This window comes from Palaemon carinicauda, chromosome 11, assembly GCF_036898095.1.
Source record: "Palaemon carinicauda isolate YSFRI2023 chromosome 11, ASM3689809v2, whole genome shotgun sequence".
NCBI lineage: Eukaryota > Metazoa > Arthropoda > Malacostraca > Decapoda > Palaemonidae > Palaemon > Palaemon carinicauda.
Genome location: NC_090735.1, coordinates 1,689,612 through 1,705,899, shown reverse-complemented (window position 1 = coordinate 1,705,899; position 16,288 = coordinate 1,689,612). Strand labels below are relative to the sequence as shown.

General features: G+C 35.2%; 2 protein-coding genes across 2 annotated transcripts in view; one reads left to right on the top strand and one right to left on the bottom strand.

Moving 5' to 3' along the window:
* LOC137649926 (E3 ubiquitin-protein ligase TRIM23-like) overlaps positions 1-11,883 on the top strand; it is a 43,348-nt gene extending 31,465 nt beyond the window's left edge. The window contains exons 9-12 of the mRNA XM_068382870.1: positions 1,718-1,885; positions 3,730-3,927; positions 5,629-5,831; positions 7,077-11,883. Of these exons, the coding sequence (XP_068238971.1) occupies positions 1,718-1,885; positions 3,730-3,927; positions 5,629-5,814 (552 nt within the window). The 3' untranslated portion in view covers positions 5,815-5,831; positions 7,077-11,883. The remainder of the gene's footprint in view (positions 1-1,717; positions 1,886-3,729; positions 3,928-5,628; positions 5,832-7,076) is intronic.
* Positions 11,884-15,684: 3,801 nt separating this feature from the next.
* The window catches only part of LOC137649927 (phosphatidate cytidylyltransferase, mitochondrial), a 55,148-nt gene continuing 54,544 nt past the window's right edge, over positions 15,685-16,288 (bottom strand). Inside the window, exon 7 of the mRNA XM_068382871.1 lies at positions 15,685-16,277. Coding sequence (XP_068238972.1) covers positions 16,147-16,277 — 131 coding nt within the window. The 3' untranslated portion in view covers positions 15,685-16,146. The remainder of the gene's footprint in view (positions 16,278-16,288) is intronic.

Sequence of the window (16,288 nt, the reverse complement as noted above, 5' to 3'; positions counted from 1 at the left end):
TGTAAGTCAAGTACTTTGTTTATTGACATGTATGATTGCCATACTATTTTCTAGTCTTTCAAGAAATTTTGTGGGTCTCCTTTTAGACTTATCTAGTATGGACAAATATAATTTTTTTTAGATGTAATTATTTCATTGAAGCTCTCATAAAGTTCATCTGGTTTCCTCATCGAAGTTCTCTGGGCGTCTATGTTATCTTTAGAAAATTAAAGTTCTTCTTTTTCAATTGCCTCACTCCCATAGTATACTATTGCTCAATACTGTATATGGAATTATATAGCAAGTAATGTTGCTTGGGTAAGCCATAATTTTACTTGCCGGTCGTGCAGCGTTCGGAGCGAGTAAATTTGTTTCTACCTTTTATGAGTGTCTGGTATATTTTATAGTGTTCATTAGCTATAGGTTAATCTGGGAATCATCATACTGGTTCTGTTACATTTGTATGTAAATTGTTATGGTAGATTTTTACTGGAGGATAAAGATATCTTTCCATTTGTGTTGTGTCAGGGAAACAAGGGGACTTGAAAACGTAGATGTTTAGAGTGAGAACTTACCAGACACTTATGGAAGATATGTCAGGATGGTTTGACAGAAGGACTCTTAAAGGTATGAGAAGAGTTGATTTCAAATCAGGGAAGAATACTTAAAAGACTATACTAGTAGATTTAGGTAGAGATGCAGATGACTCTTAGGCTAGTAGAAAACTCTTTAAAAGTTAAAGTGATGTTGATAAATGTAATCTATTTGTTGAAGGCTAATGTTCTTTTTTGCCAGTGGCAGTGTTCATACTCTAATCTGCCCAGATTTAAGCCTTCAGCTAACTTCTTGTAATGTTTTGCCTAGTGGTTTTGGTATTCTACATAGAGTCCACTGCTGTCATACAAGCCTTGATCTCTCAGTTTGATTCAAATCCATTTATTGCATAACCCTTCCCTTTCTGCAATCCAGTGTCTACTTTTAGACTATCTGACTTCGAGATAGAATGAAGGCTGGGTAATCGACCCAAATATTCCATCTGCTGCTGGTTTAAACACAGATAAGTAACCTAACTATGGTATCATTGATAATGTGGCAGGCCATATTACATTTCTATTGTCAGACCCACAGTTATTATGATTGATGAAAACCTCTGTACAACTATGCTGGTGCTAATGCACGGAAAAAGAGAAGCCTTCATAGGAATTTTTAATCCTGCATTTAATACAGTACAAGGCGACATTGACATTGAATCTTTTTTTTTTCTTTTGAATGTAAAAAAAAATACGATCAGTCTCAGTGGTCCAAAAAAAGAGCAATATTTACATTGGATTTTAACAAGCTAAATGGTTGTACACTAAAGGGAAGTTTCTTGGTGCTTTGGTTGGACTGTGATAAGGAAGGAAAATTAATGTTGAGTAAAATTGAACATATTTCATCATGTAATGGTAACTTTAAAGAGTTTTCTCTAAAAAAAGAAAGTGCAAGTTTTTTGTCAACAAATCACAATTTTATCGATTATCTTAAATTTTATGTAAATTCTAATTCAATCTTCTTTTTTATCTGTATTAACATAAATTATCAAGCATACAATAATTAGAAACTGTAAAATTCAAAACAGTAGGTAAAAAAAGAAAGTTGTTTTCATCTTATAGGCTAACCTGTTTTCTATTTAAAAAATCTACCAATGAAAATTTAGATGAACCTATACTGTGATTTAAATTCGCTCTATTTTTTCTAGGATAACCGCATTCATATTGGAGCAAGGATCGAGATGAGAGTCGTAACTTTAGGATTAGATGGTGCTGGTAAAACTTCAATACTCTTCAAACTAAAGCAAGATGAATTCGTTTCAACAATACCGACAATTGGATTCAATGTTGAAACCATTGAATATAAGAATTTCAAAGTAAGTATATCTGATGTTTAAATCAAACTATATTTTCCATTTGAATTTTGTATTTAACTAGCATTGAATTCATCTGAACATTTGTTCCGGCTTTAGACAAATTTCTGTCCCTTAAATGTACTGGCTTCTTTTTACATTTTTTCTTAATGTCATTGGAATTTTATTTAATTTTGGAAGTGAATTTTGATAAAATGAAAAATGAAAGAAAGTTACCCATTTTTGTCCTTGTAGTTTAGTCATTTTTGTATGTAAGTTTAGATGGTTATTCTGCATATTAAAGTAGTCATGTTTTTCAGTTACCATGACATGAAATTTTGTAAAATTTAAATTAGTATATGCATGTATATATGGAAAATTTTGATGGAGTGAAAGCAATACAGCAGTTCTGCATATTTGTGAGGATCTGGTTTCAAGCCACATTGCTCAAGATGGCAAACCCAATACATAATAGAGCAGGACAATAAATGCTTTATATATACTTGTTAAGTATAGTTTTACACATTCAGTTTATGATAGCATTTATTTGTTTTTAAGTTGTCAACATCAAAAAGAATATATAGTTACTCAAATACAGTACTGTACCACTTGTGATTGTTCTTTGTTAATCAAAATGGTTGATGAGTAACTCGCACGGTTTCTTATATTTGGTCATCTAAATTGGCACCATTGTGAAAAATTGTAAGTGGAACGTTTTTTATATGCAACTAAAAAAGGGATTTTGACGAAGGAAAAATATATTTCTGGGCTCAACCTGTGTCGCTCCGTAAAAATGCTCTTTATAGCACCATTTCTAAGATATAAATACTGCTAAATATACCAGAGAAAAAAGTTGCATGGAATGCCAGGAATATACCCAGCTCGCTTACCCTTATAGAGTGTCAGTATAGTAACTGGGGCGTGTTAGAACCACTATCAGAGGTCCCTTACCAATTAGTCTTCTCCTTCCTCAACATCCCCCGTTACTACGAGGTGCCATTCTACATCCGACTACTACCCTCTACTACAACTACCCTCCCCCACCCCTACCACTTCCCACGTTTCCTCCCTCATTCCTTCCTAAAAAGAAAACGTTCTGAGCAACAGATCGCAGTCCATCATCCCACTACTAAAGTATACTTCCCTCTCACACCCCTCCACCATCCTGAGACTTGTAGTTTTATTGTACACAAAAGAAGAAATAATGGTGAGAAGAGTTGCATATATCTGATATTATAATTTTATACCGTAGTACCTTGGTTTATGAGTTTTTGTTCTGGGAGCCAGCTAGCAACCAACATTCTCGTACACTTAAAAAAAAATTTTTCATAAGAAATACACGATGTATTCCACATGTTTATATACTGTATATGCATATTTGCTAATTTTTGTAGATTTTTGTAATGGAATTTAGTGAAAAATATTATAACCCCTAACATCAGAAATGAATACAAATTAATAATTCATAATGAAAAATAGATATATTGACATTAACTCGTACTTTACCTTTTGAGGAGAGCTGTGGCTGGCATGATGGAGACGCTAGATTGTCTTATTACTTTACTAAAGGTCTAATTCTATTTAAAGGAAAGAAAGCCAGTAATTTTTTAGTGTTAGGGCTAAATGTTGATATAACTGAGCTTTGAGAGCGAAGTTGTATGAAAATTAGGCGAGTGTAGAAATACAGTAACAAATTGTATATTTAAAATCCTGAATATTTATTTCTTAGCATTTATTAATGACAGTCAGTGTGTAACATTGCTCCAATGTTTTTTAACTAGATTAAATATAGATGATTTGTCTTTAAAAGTTGATTGATACTTAGTTATGAAATCTGCCTTTTTTTAAAAGTTTTGATTTTTTCTAAGTTCACAGTCTGGGATGTTGGTGGACAGCCCAAATTACGTCCATTGTGGCGTCACTACTACTTCAACACCCAAGCGGTAATCTTTGTTGTGGATGCAACAGATAATGAAAGACTTCCTGAGGCCCAGTCTGAGCTTACTAAACTTATGACTGAAAGAGAACTTAAAGATGCATCCCTACTCATCTTTGCTAACAAAGAGGTAAGTTTAGTATATTGAACTATGTTGTTGAAAAAATACAGTACAAATTTCTTCAATGTTTTTATTACCTCCGCCAATGAAGTTGGAGGGAGGTTTATGTTGTACCTCTTGTTTGTGTTTAGTGTGTGTGTGTGTGTTTGTGTACAGATTCCTGGCCACAATTTTAAAGGCAGAGTAATGAACCTTGCAGGGATTTACTGATATGTGAAAAGCTGGAAATACAGTAATTAAATTTTGCACGGTCAAGTCATGGTTAAGCAAAATGTCCAATTCATGTAATTAGCCATAAGTATGGACATCATTGTTACAGAGACTTTAAACTTGGCTCATATATGAGTGTATGAAAATCCACGCCAATTAATACATGTTACATGTTAAGGTCAAAGGGTTGAAACTGAGAAATAACCTGCCGGGCCAGAGGTCTGTGCTCTACTGAGTGCCCCTCTAGTTATTAATTAAAAGGTGTGGTAAAGAATAGAGGGTTAGGAATAAATGTAAAGAGATTTCTGTATAAGAAAGTGGTTGTACCAACTGTGATTTATAGATCGGAGTTGTGGGGAATGAAAATGACGTAGACACAGAAACTGAATGTGTTCGAGATTAGATATCAGGAGTATGGCTGGTGTGTCTTGATTGGATAGGTTAGGAATGAAGTAGTGAGGGTGGGAATGGTTGTGAGAAGTGAATTACCAGCTAGAGTGGGTATGAATGTTTTAGGTGGTTTGGCCATGTAGAGAGGATGAAAAATGGTCATCTGCTGAATAAGGGGATAAATACAAGAGTTTATGGGAAAAGTATAAGAGGGAGGCCAAGGTTTGGGTGGATGGAGGGCATGAAGAAAGACCAAGGTGATAAGAGGATAGATGTAAGAGAGGCAAAAGAGCGTGCTAAGAATAGAAATGAATGGCAAGTAATTGTGGTGCTGTTCCGTTAGGCCCTGCTACTACCTCGGGTCACCTAGGTGACCGCTGAGGTAGTTGCATTAGGGTTAGGAATCAGTACTTTGATTATTAATATATATTAGCTAAATTAATTGCTGTGATAAACTATATAAGGCTGATTGCTGATCTTTCATTAACACCAATACATATTCTTTCTACTTAAAATTGTATAATTTTTTATGAAAATATACTTTAATGCATAGAATTTTATTCCAGTATTGTACAGCAAGCCTTTGTGTTTTCTGTTCTGTCTTAGCTACACCCTGCAGATGCTATTAATTTTTGACGAGGTCCTTTTTCCTATTTTGGATCTCTCTCATTTCAAGGTGATCTTTAACTCATCTAAAATCGAATTCTATATTTATGTTGGAACAAAGAAGTCCCTTGAAACAAGTAAAATGTGCTTTACTTTGAAGTTTAGTTTCCAGCCCTGTTTATTGTATATACTGTACTTTAGTTGATAAAAAGATATGGTAAATGAACATAAGTTTGTTTACTGAAAGTTGATAACCCTGACTAGTATTTCATTTACAACTTTTACCATTTTGGATTAGTCTTATTTCTTTGTCAGTGGTAAATAAAGCATATGTAAAATGTAGGACTGTGTGTAAAACAACAATGCACTTTTAAGTAATTATAATTTTTTACATTCTTGTATTCAGATGTAAGTTGGATGATTGTCTATGCACAGTATACATGCATTTACACCTTAATAATTAACCCAATATTGGTGTTTAAAATCTTAACTGATTTATTCTAGAATTGTGAAGGTGCACAAGGAGTTGCTTCATTGACCGAAAGCCTTGGTGTACATAAACTATGCTTGGGCAGATCTTGGCACATACAACCTTGTGATGCTCAGTCTGGCACCGGTCTTCATCAAGGCTTGGACTGGTTGGCCAGGCAATTAGTTCCTTCAGAAGTATTAAATTCTACTGCGGCTTAGAATCTATTTTGTACCAGGTAATGTATTCTCTACTACTGTTGTGATAGATTACATTTAGACATGTTTTTTTTATTAGTGAGGGTGATTAAAAGAGCAATGAAAGAGTAATAATGGGAATAACACTAAAGAGACAGAAAAAGAACAACAGGGATATGAGAGCAAACTAAGGTAGAGGATAGTCTCTAACAACATGTAAGAAAAAGAAATGGACATGGGCAGTACATATAATGAGAATAACTGATAAGAGATGGACATTAAGAATAACAGAATGGGTCCCTAGAGATGCAAAAGAAGCAGGGGAAGGAAGAGAAGACGATGGATTGATGAACTATGATAATTTGTGAGTGGAAGGACATGTGAAGCCATTGTTCTATTGTGGACTAGTAACCCACAGTTATCCCTAAATTAATGGGTCAGTTGCATTAGGCATGGTTTATGATTTGACAGAGGTATTTTATAATTGCATGCCCTTTCAGTCATCAACACACTTATTGGCAGTGGGCCTAATTTTTTTACTTAATAGTCCAACTGCAAGGAAACGGTTCTCAACCGTTAGTGGCAGAGGGCCCAGCCTTTTTCTATAAAAACAAGACTTTAAGGCAGCATCTGTCCTTTTAATGGTTTTCTACTATGTGGAGAATGTCGGTGTTAGTATTCTTGCATCCCTACCACGGGGAAAATTATATATACAGTGCATACATTCAAACTCATCTAAGTCATTATTCAAGTCTTGGAGATATGTATTTCATTACCGAGAAACTCTGTGTGGTAGTGAACCCAATATTTACTTTTTATTAAGGTTCTTAGTAAAGAGGGGGTTGAGCACAATAAAGGTGCATCTTACATTTGTTGCAATGGTGCATACATTATTGTAACCAGGTTACAATGCTGACTTCATTGTTCAACCCAAATAATTTATAGAATATGGCTCAAGTATTCACTTTAAAGTATTAGTCTCCTAATATGAATTACCGTAAATAATGATCTAAGCTTACTTGCTTCCCTCAAGATTTTTGAGGTTTTGTAGCAAAAATTCACAATTGCCTTACAGTAGATTGTATCGTTGTTTGAACATTCATGAGACTTATCGTCATTTATTAATGTATCTATATTTCATCTTGATTCAAGCTACCACCTGATACCACACTTGCCTTGATTATTTCTTTTCGGGTAAAATATAAATGAATACAGTGAGGTTTTTAACTTAATACATTTAATATATTATAAATATAATTTATTGAACTTTCTAATATTTATTTCAGGCACAGTCAAGATAGAAATCTACTGAAGGTCTGTTTGATATGCTGTTATTTTGTTGCAAAAGTAATAATTTTCAAAAAATAAGAGTCTTATTGTTTGACATTCTGCTGCATCGGCACCAGAGCCAAGTTAAATTGCTAATTTCAATTTCTTATTGAAATGAACACGTTTTTCTTACGATTTGTCGTTACATTAAGCCATGACACTGGATAGCAATGATCCTTGAACTTATATAAGTGTTTAACACTGAAGTATTACTTAACACATTATTGCTCTTCATAGAATACATAATCACTTCATAGTTCTTTTTTTTTTTAATGTGTGTCAAATACTTTAACACATTTTAAATTCCTTCTTAGCAAGTTGTTTTCTAGCAGGTTTTAATTTGTGATTTCACACGAGAAATTTTTGCATATTTGAGTATTGCATAGGATGTAATGTTATGCACTATGAATAGGTTTAGATTTTTAGTAGCATTATATTTCCTGACTTGTTACTTACTTTATTGATGTGATAAAACCAAGTGTATTCTATACACTTTTATTAATTACCTGAAGTTTTAAGAGGACGAGGTAGTACTGCTCGAAGAGCACCTCAGTGATGACAAACTGCTGAAAATTGTACTGAAATAATTTGCTAGTAAAATGACCTTGAATTATTTATATTTTTTGTAAAATTTATATTAATTGGTGAATGGGAAGCTAGTCTTTCTAGTATTTTTCATTATGTTTTAATTATATTTTCTTGTCTAAGATTTTACTTGGACTGATATATTCCAAAAAAGTTTTCTTTCAATGTTTCGTTTGTGTACATTTTAAGCTAGTCATGTTTTAGAATTATTAGAAATTAGGGAATGAAAATCAAGGCACGGTTAATTTAAGACATCTTTTATCTTTTTTTACCTAGAATGATACTCTTATTTTAATTTATCTCTTTCAACCTAATGTTGATAAGTTTTACTAATAGGTCTACCTTAAACAGAGTTTTGCTTCCTTCTTAAAAAAAAATTTTGGTAGATTTTGACCCCAAGTTAAAATTTGTCTCTTTCTTCCTTTAAATTAAGACAGCCAAATGCATCTATTTTTTTTTTTTTTTTTTTGTGCTGTCTTCAGAGATTTTTTAATTTATTACATCCTAATTTAATTTCATGGTCTTAAGAGCTGCTTCCTGATAACATAGATCAGAAAGTGGCTTATAGATACCTCTAGTCACTTGCAGTTCTTATTATAGAAATGTTTCAAAACTTCCCTCTACTTTTTTTTTTGTAGAAGCTGACTACAATATCTGATTACTCCTTTTTGGGGTTCCTCAATATTTCTATGAACATCCCCTTTGAACATCCCCTGATATTCATATTGCTGCTTCTCTAGAAGTTTGGTTTAATCAACACTTACCTGTAAAATTTTACCTTATTTTTTTTCTTTCAATAAATATGTCCTCGATAAAGGAATTGAACCTTCTAGCAGTAAGTGGTAAGAAGCCCAGAACTGACGGGCCAGACACTTTGTCATTTTCAATTTCTCCTTCGTATCGGCCCCCGTCATTCATTCTACAGATTGTTTGCTTAAGATGTCTTTCCACAATTATGTTAGCAATCGCTGCAAGGAATGTACACGGGAATCGTTTCTGGGAGATCATAATTAGATACTTTGCCCTTTGGAGTTTCTCCTTCGTATCGGCCGCTGTCATACGTTCACCAGATTGTTTGTTTAAGATGTCTTTCCCTATTGTTGTTAGCTATTACTGCAAGAAATATCCACGGGAATTGTTTCTGGGAGATCATGATTCACATTTCCTTTGTGTATTGTGTCGGGGCAATAATGTGATTTGAACAATCATTGTGAAGAGTGCGTTTCACTCGCTGTATCACTCGTAGAAAATTGTTTCAATGGTTGCCAATGAAATTAACAGTTCAAAATGAAAAAGGAAACTTGCTATTAGTTCAGGGAAAAAACCAGGGAAGACCAGGCTATTTCATCATAGCGGGGATCATGACGCCTCCACCTATGAACATACACAAATTTAGTCATCTTTTTACAGTGATAAACTTCACAAGCTCTTGACATTGCTTGCTTCCTTTGTTAAAATTTAGAAGTCAAAGAAATTCTTTACCTCTGTCCATAAACAAAAGTAAGGCTTTTATGTATGCTCGGTCACTAGTGCATTTCAAATTTTCCTTACTGTCGAAGTAGGTGCTAGTAACGTCACCTTTTGAAACACGTCCTTTTGCCGAAGTGCAGGCGCAAAGATTCCCATTAGTAGTAAATAAAGGGGAAGCATTGTTGCCTTTCAGGTTTTTTTCCCATTTTGGGAAGAACAAATGATAATACAAAGAAAGATAACGGCTCTAATGAGTAGTTGTCTATAAGAGTGGTAACATGATAGCCTTACATTCGCATGTACGCCAGACCAAGTCCGACCTTGGCCTGTTAGTTTAAGCTATTTATGGTAGAGGTTGCTGCTGTGGATGAGCACCAAGTTGGGGGCTGTGCTTGCCTGATTGACATTCGGATGATCATCTCTTCAGATGAAATTGGAAATGAAATGTGACATGTTTAAACTTTGTTTCTAGTGGCCATCGTAATAAGTTACTAAGTTACTTAATGTAAGTCCGTCTCCAGGTACTACATTTCTTCTATGCCATAGCTTGTTGGCGCTAAGATGGCTTATTCCCCATGTTTTCCATATTTCTATAGTCAGTCTATTAATTATTAGGTCAAGGACAAAAAGTTTCTCATTAATTTTCCAGATAATTAGTTTCTAAATAATTGTTATCCTTTGATTAGATTAAGAATAGGAAATGGATATTCTTGTTGGTATGAAATGTATTTCAGATTTACATCATAGGTTGGTAGCGTTGCAGGCTTCTGTTTCAGAGGTCCCGAATTCGCGTCCCCGCTAAGGTGCGAATTCTGTGAGACCTTCTACCGGGGGTACTCCCCAGGGTGGTGCCTGGGGGCGGGAGGTTAGAGGGGGTTAGTAATAGTCCCTGCTGGCTCATGGTCGCCCGAGGAGGCGATGAAGGTCATCTCAGGGGAGACCTAAAACCTGCAACTTTAACTTTTTTAACTTTAATGCAATCCAGTCAAAGTTCATATAAATTTTTCTAAGTGATTTAAATAATTTTAATTTGTTATTCTAATATACAGTGTGTTTAATAACAAAAATTGCCCAAAAAACTATGCTCCTGATAAAGTTAAGTTTTTATTTTTAATTGTTGAAAGGCAGATAATCTTAGCAAATGACAAAAGCAGGTAACAGCATACCCAAGCTGAGTTTATTTCCATTTACTGCTAGGTTATCTTAATAGTGTTCTTGAGGCCTAACCCTATGTTTTTTGGAGTAAACATCAATATTAGTCAAGCTTCAAGAGAGAAGTAATATGAACATAAGAAGAGTATAGAAATAACAAATTTTATGATAGAAATTCCACTGTTTACAGCATTCGTTTCTAAATTTTCTATCTTAAATTCCATTATGTCTCACTGATTTTCCTCTCGAGATGAAAATCCCTCTTGCAAGTCCTTTGAGAATCTCTAAATGTATCTCGGTAGTCTTGTGAACTACCTAACGATAAGTGTAGCAACTTTTATTTATTACTCTTTTCAATTTATATTGATTTTTAAATACTCTTAGTTCCTAGCAGTCATTTTTGCAAGAGCTTGATATTGGTCAATACATAATTTACTTGTAAGGTGAAGGTTGAATGAGATGGACCTTCTAATGTATTAATGCAGCATTAAAAGTTCCTTGCATTATATTATTCTGAAGAAAAATTATGAAAATTCGTAAAAACCGAAAATAACTGTGTCGACCCATTTGGCAACATCCATAACATGAATTTGTATCATATAACAGGGTCATTATCTTGTAAAATATGATTAACCAGTATTTAAAAAATAGGCAAAAAGGGATTTATGTCAATTTATTATATGTACAAAACTAAAATACTGTACAGATTGAAATTTTTGTATTATTTATTAAAACAATGTGATATACATCGAAGTAGAAGTTTCAATTGTTAGTAAACTTGGCATTTTCATCATCATATTTCGATCCTCTGCCTTTTATGTTAATTCCTTTTAATTTCTTCTTTCATCCATTCAAATCACTTTTAGAGGATGCTAATCTCTTTTTTTTTTTATAGAAACAACCTTTAATGATAAATGTATTTACTATCATTTATATGGTTAGTTCACTTACACCAAGATTGTTGTTATGTTATGAAAATAAGCTTCTCATGGCGAAGCATAATGTGATTCATTTGAATTAATATCTTTATATCAGTAACTTCATCTTTATTATATTTTTTATATTTACTTACTGTGGTAATGCAAAGACTTGAGTGATTTATTTGGAATATAAACCAATTATTCTTGAAAATAGTTTGATGAAGTAAACTCAGATTGAATATTGATATACAAAGCTTAACTTTATTATTTTTTATGAACAGATATTTTTTTTTATATTTACACAACTGTCCGGCCTTTGCATAACTAACTTTGTATACTGTATTAATATTTCACAAAAGTAACATACTTCATAGTGTATTTGTAAAGGAATCTAGAAATTATGCAAATCCATTAAGTTCAAATTTTTTATGGAAATTACTTTGTGACAAAGTATTATACATAGAGAATTATATACAGTATGTTGTACTTTACAGATGAGGCAAAGCATAGTGAACATATATACAGGAGATTTATTTGTTTTCATAAATTTTCAATCAATGCTGTCAATGTTGAAATAAAATTTGTTACAAAAAAAAAAAAAATAGCAAAAATGAGTCGGTTATCCTTGCTGTTATAGTCACCTTAGATTATAAACACCCTTTTCTAAGTTTTTCAGATGCTCAAACCACCTGTCTTGAGGTAGAAACAAAGTAGTACCTTTAATATAATTTTATAGCTTAGTTGTTTACACAACATACGAGCGTCTCAGTAAGTTTAACAGAGTATGGAAGAACCAAGTACTGAAATCCTAATAACTGTACGTGTAAGAGAAATTGGGATTGTACTGTATGAAATATTGTTTCCCCAATATTTGGTTTTAATCAACATTATAAACATTACTGAATTGTAATAAATTTGTGCTGGTGTATTATTACATCATGAGAATAATTATCACTGCAGTGAATTTGTTATTGACCTTATAACTGATTTGCTTTTAAAAGCCCAAGTGTAACACCTTTGGTGTCTTTTGAATGTTGTGTAGAAAAGAGGTTACTCAAGGGGCATATCATCTTATATCCTTTTGTTTTTTTAGATATGGGCATATCAATACTTACTGTTTTATTGCGTGTAGTTCTCAAAACTATGACGTATTCTAAGTGTGTTGAATTACATATTAATATTCAAATGGATAATTTTGCAGGCAAGTTTACGTGCCAGCTCATCTTACAATATTCAAGATCATCCGTTCATTTATGATCCCGTCAGTGCACAATTGAACCTTGACTTATCGTGTCCATGAACACCCGTACAGAGAGAGAAGGACCAGCAGAATTTGTTCTAAGTTTTTGCAGAAAATATTTTGAGGCTGCTGTTGGGTAATTACTGCTGACCAAGACCTCAAGTGTTACACCAAGAGCTATTGCAACCTGAATCAGTTTTGTGGATCCTGTCTTTTTAGAAACATTGATGCTCATTCAGAAAACTTGGTCTGACAATTTGAACTTTGCTGGAACCGCTGAATCAAGAATGATGATCGAAAATTGCAGTTAGGCAAACTGATTCTTCTAGCGAATCTATTACCGTACTCGGGTACTGATAGCGAAGGTGCTAGTTGACGTGAAGTCACACCTTTCAGCAAACTTAATGCAACAGTCAAATGTCTTCTTAACCCCTTTCCAGATACATTGTCTTAGAAAAGTTTTCCCTTAAAAAATTACATTTGTTATTTTTTTATTTTTGATTGTTCTATTTTTTTTCAGATGCGGTTGAGGTTATCTTCTCTGTCATTTTCTGAAAATGTTGTGGTAGAAATCATTTGATTGAGTTGAGGTTTTGCTGTCAATCTGTGCAATGCTAAAAGTACAGTAATTTAAATAGAAAGAGTATCTTCCCCTTATCCAATTATTTTTCTCAGATTGTCCACTAGCCTGCTCTAGCAAAGGCCTTGACCCTAGGGAGGCTCCGAAGTGCCAGTCAATGACTGAGGAACAACCTGAAGCGGACACCAAGGTTGCCTCACCCAGTCTGCAAGAATTATCACAAAGGCGCACTCCAACTCTGGGTTTTCTACTTCTGTTAGTACTGGGTCCACAAAGGAAGTACGTCTGGGGTAACCGGAACCAATTTCCCTTAAACGTCACAGAAATAGAGGATCCAGCAGGCTGCTTCGAAGCTCTACTCTTCTGGCAAAAACAAGAGTCCTAACCAAAGAAGAGAACCTGCAACATAATCAGAGACTGATGCCGGACCAAGCCGGTAGTCATCAAGGAGGGATGGATCTCTAACACCAATCAAGGCTGAGACAAAAAGTACCTCGCAGTCGTTCATCTGATCAATGTAGAGAGGAAGTGGTGTCGAGGCTTCTTACCACCCTTTAGCTGTCAACAGTGAATAAAGATGACTACAAAAGTTGCCATCTTCTCAACACAAGATAACCCAGTACCCCAAAGAAGGAGCAGTAGTCCATCGTACAAGTAGGAAAAGTGAAGGCGAGCATACCAGATCTTCCAAAACATGGCCAACAGAAGGAGTAAATAGGCCTCTCTGTCTCGCCGGGGCATTGGATTGCCAGGGAAACCTGGGTTACAGGCCTGGGGACCGTGACATAGAACCACCTGGGTGTCGTCCACAGCCCTGTTCATCGGTTTCTTATTTTTTTTCTTTTAGGAAGAAGTGTCAGAATCAGAAACATAAGGAGGAGGAGGAAAAGGAATTGATTGCTTCTACTGCTTACCAACTTTTTCCTCTGGCTCTTAATGCAGGGAAATTGAGGTTCAAGTGATCAAAGACGATAAAGCTCTCCCAAGGGAAGAAACCACACAAGTTGCTCTGCCAAAATTGGGTGCTGTCTTCTCACCATTCGATATGGTGGTAACTCGTTCAATTAAGTAAGTCCACCGTCCAAGAAGGAAAGATAAAGGAGAGCATGCATGCACTTGCAACACATGACCAACAGAATGTGGACATGACCATGAATGGGGCCATGCACCAAGGACCCCGGGAGGCTGCTATCACGGTGAGCCATGCGTCTGACCTTGGCCTGGAAGACCTTGTATTGCCCCCATTATACCATTTATCGGCCTAGGATATGTGGATCGGCCCCTGGTTCATGAACCAAGGCAAAGGGGTGGGATTGTCAAGAGAGACTATTCCCTCTACTACAACTGAACTTGTTCAACTTCTCTCAGAAGTGTCAGGGTTAGAATTGGAAGAGGGAGGGGAACAATCACTTCTGCCTGCTAACTTTCTCCTAAGATTCTACAAGCAGCCAAGTTAAGGTTTAAGTGACCAAAGAAGTGAGAGCAGTGTCCATTGTCCAGGTAGAAAGGGAAAGGAGAGAACCTAAGCTCCTCAACACATGTCAACAGATGATGAACAAGGGGCTGTGCACCTCTGTCCAACTTGGCTACTAGGTGACTAGGGGAGCCCAGGTCATGGCAATGGCCCGCAGTTTTGGGACTTGTCTGGAAACCACCTGGGTGTCAATCAACCTCCCTGAAGAAGAGGTGGTGTCTTCAAGAGCCCTCTATTATAACTATGACTGGCCGTCCTGTACTACTACTACTACTACTACTACTATTCGCAAGAAGCGTCAGAATTGGAAGAGGAAGGAGAAAAACTCGCTTCTTCCACTTACCAATTTTCTCCTTGGGCTCTACATGCAGGGAAGTCATAAATAAGCTGAGTGACCATTACTGACAAAGCTCCCCAAAGAGAAGAAACCACACTGGCAGCTCTGAAAGGAATCCCAACACTGTCAAAGGAGAATCAGCATGCACACTCACAACACAGGCACAGAGATGTAGCCAAGGCAGTGGGGTGACAGGCAAGGATGACACTTGAGGTTTAATGCATACAGGTATAATCACTGGGGTCATTGACACTTATGGTACTGGATTCACTGGTCAACAAGGGCAAACTAGCCTTTGCACCCATTCGTTCAAAAATACATCAAGTGCCAACCTACAAGACCTGGTCACTTGTCGGCTGTCTGCAAGAAAGACCTTCCACCGCATGTTGGAGTGTAGTGATCACCTCACACTACAAAACAAAAAACACCACAATTTTTTATCTGAGTTTTTCCTGCTCCTGTAAAAAATGGATAATTGCAAATAATTATGCTCCTAAGTAGCGTGTATTATTGCTGGTTTAGCCAAAAACTGATGCAGTTCCAACACATTCTTGTTGCATTATTAACACGAAGGTAAGAAAATGATTAAACAGCCTTTGATAAGATGCAACAGTACATCTATATTCAATGTAGCCGAAGACAATAATAAGGAGTCTTTGACAGCAGGGTGATTGGGGCCCCTACTTGACTGCACTCACCACCTGTCATTAACTACCTTGTTAACTATTTCAAATGATGTTCCAGCTCTGCCGAAGACATGCCCTATTTTAAAGAACGAATGGTTTGTAGACACATAGGGACAAACTGATTAATTTTCAAATGTAATGTTCAAGCCACTCGAGTGTCTGGCACTTGACCTAAAAGATTCAGTACATGGTTCGTCCATTGGAAATGAATAATCAAATTCTAATTTTAGTAAAACCTGCACAATGAAAAGTAAATTTACAAGTAGTTAAAGTATCACTAAAAGAGGTAAACCTTGAAAAATTAACCTTACCGAAAGTTAAAACAAAATCTAATTTATCTTCCTTACTTAACCTTTGTATTTTCTCTGTTATTTTACCGAATAGTAATCAGCTAAGACAATATGAAACTATCACTTGTACTGTACTTGAACTTGTATAGTTAATTTAACTATCTGAAATGCAATTTCCAATCATTCGATAGCTTGTAACACACTAGATTTACATATATGATTGCTGAAATTTACAATGCTTATTTTCATAAGAGCCTCATTATTTACAGAATAAAATCTAAGCTACAATCTGATCATCTCCGTAAACTCTTCCACATCTTTTTCAATTTTGAAAATGAATATTTAATAGATTTTACGACCCCAGCTGTGATAATTCCTTTGATGCTCTGGGTCAGACTTGACTTCTGCACTATTTCTTGAACTCCTGAAAAAGTA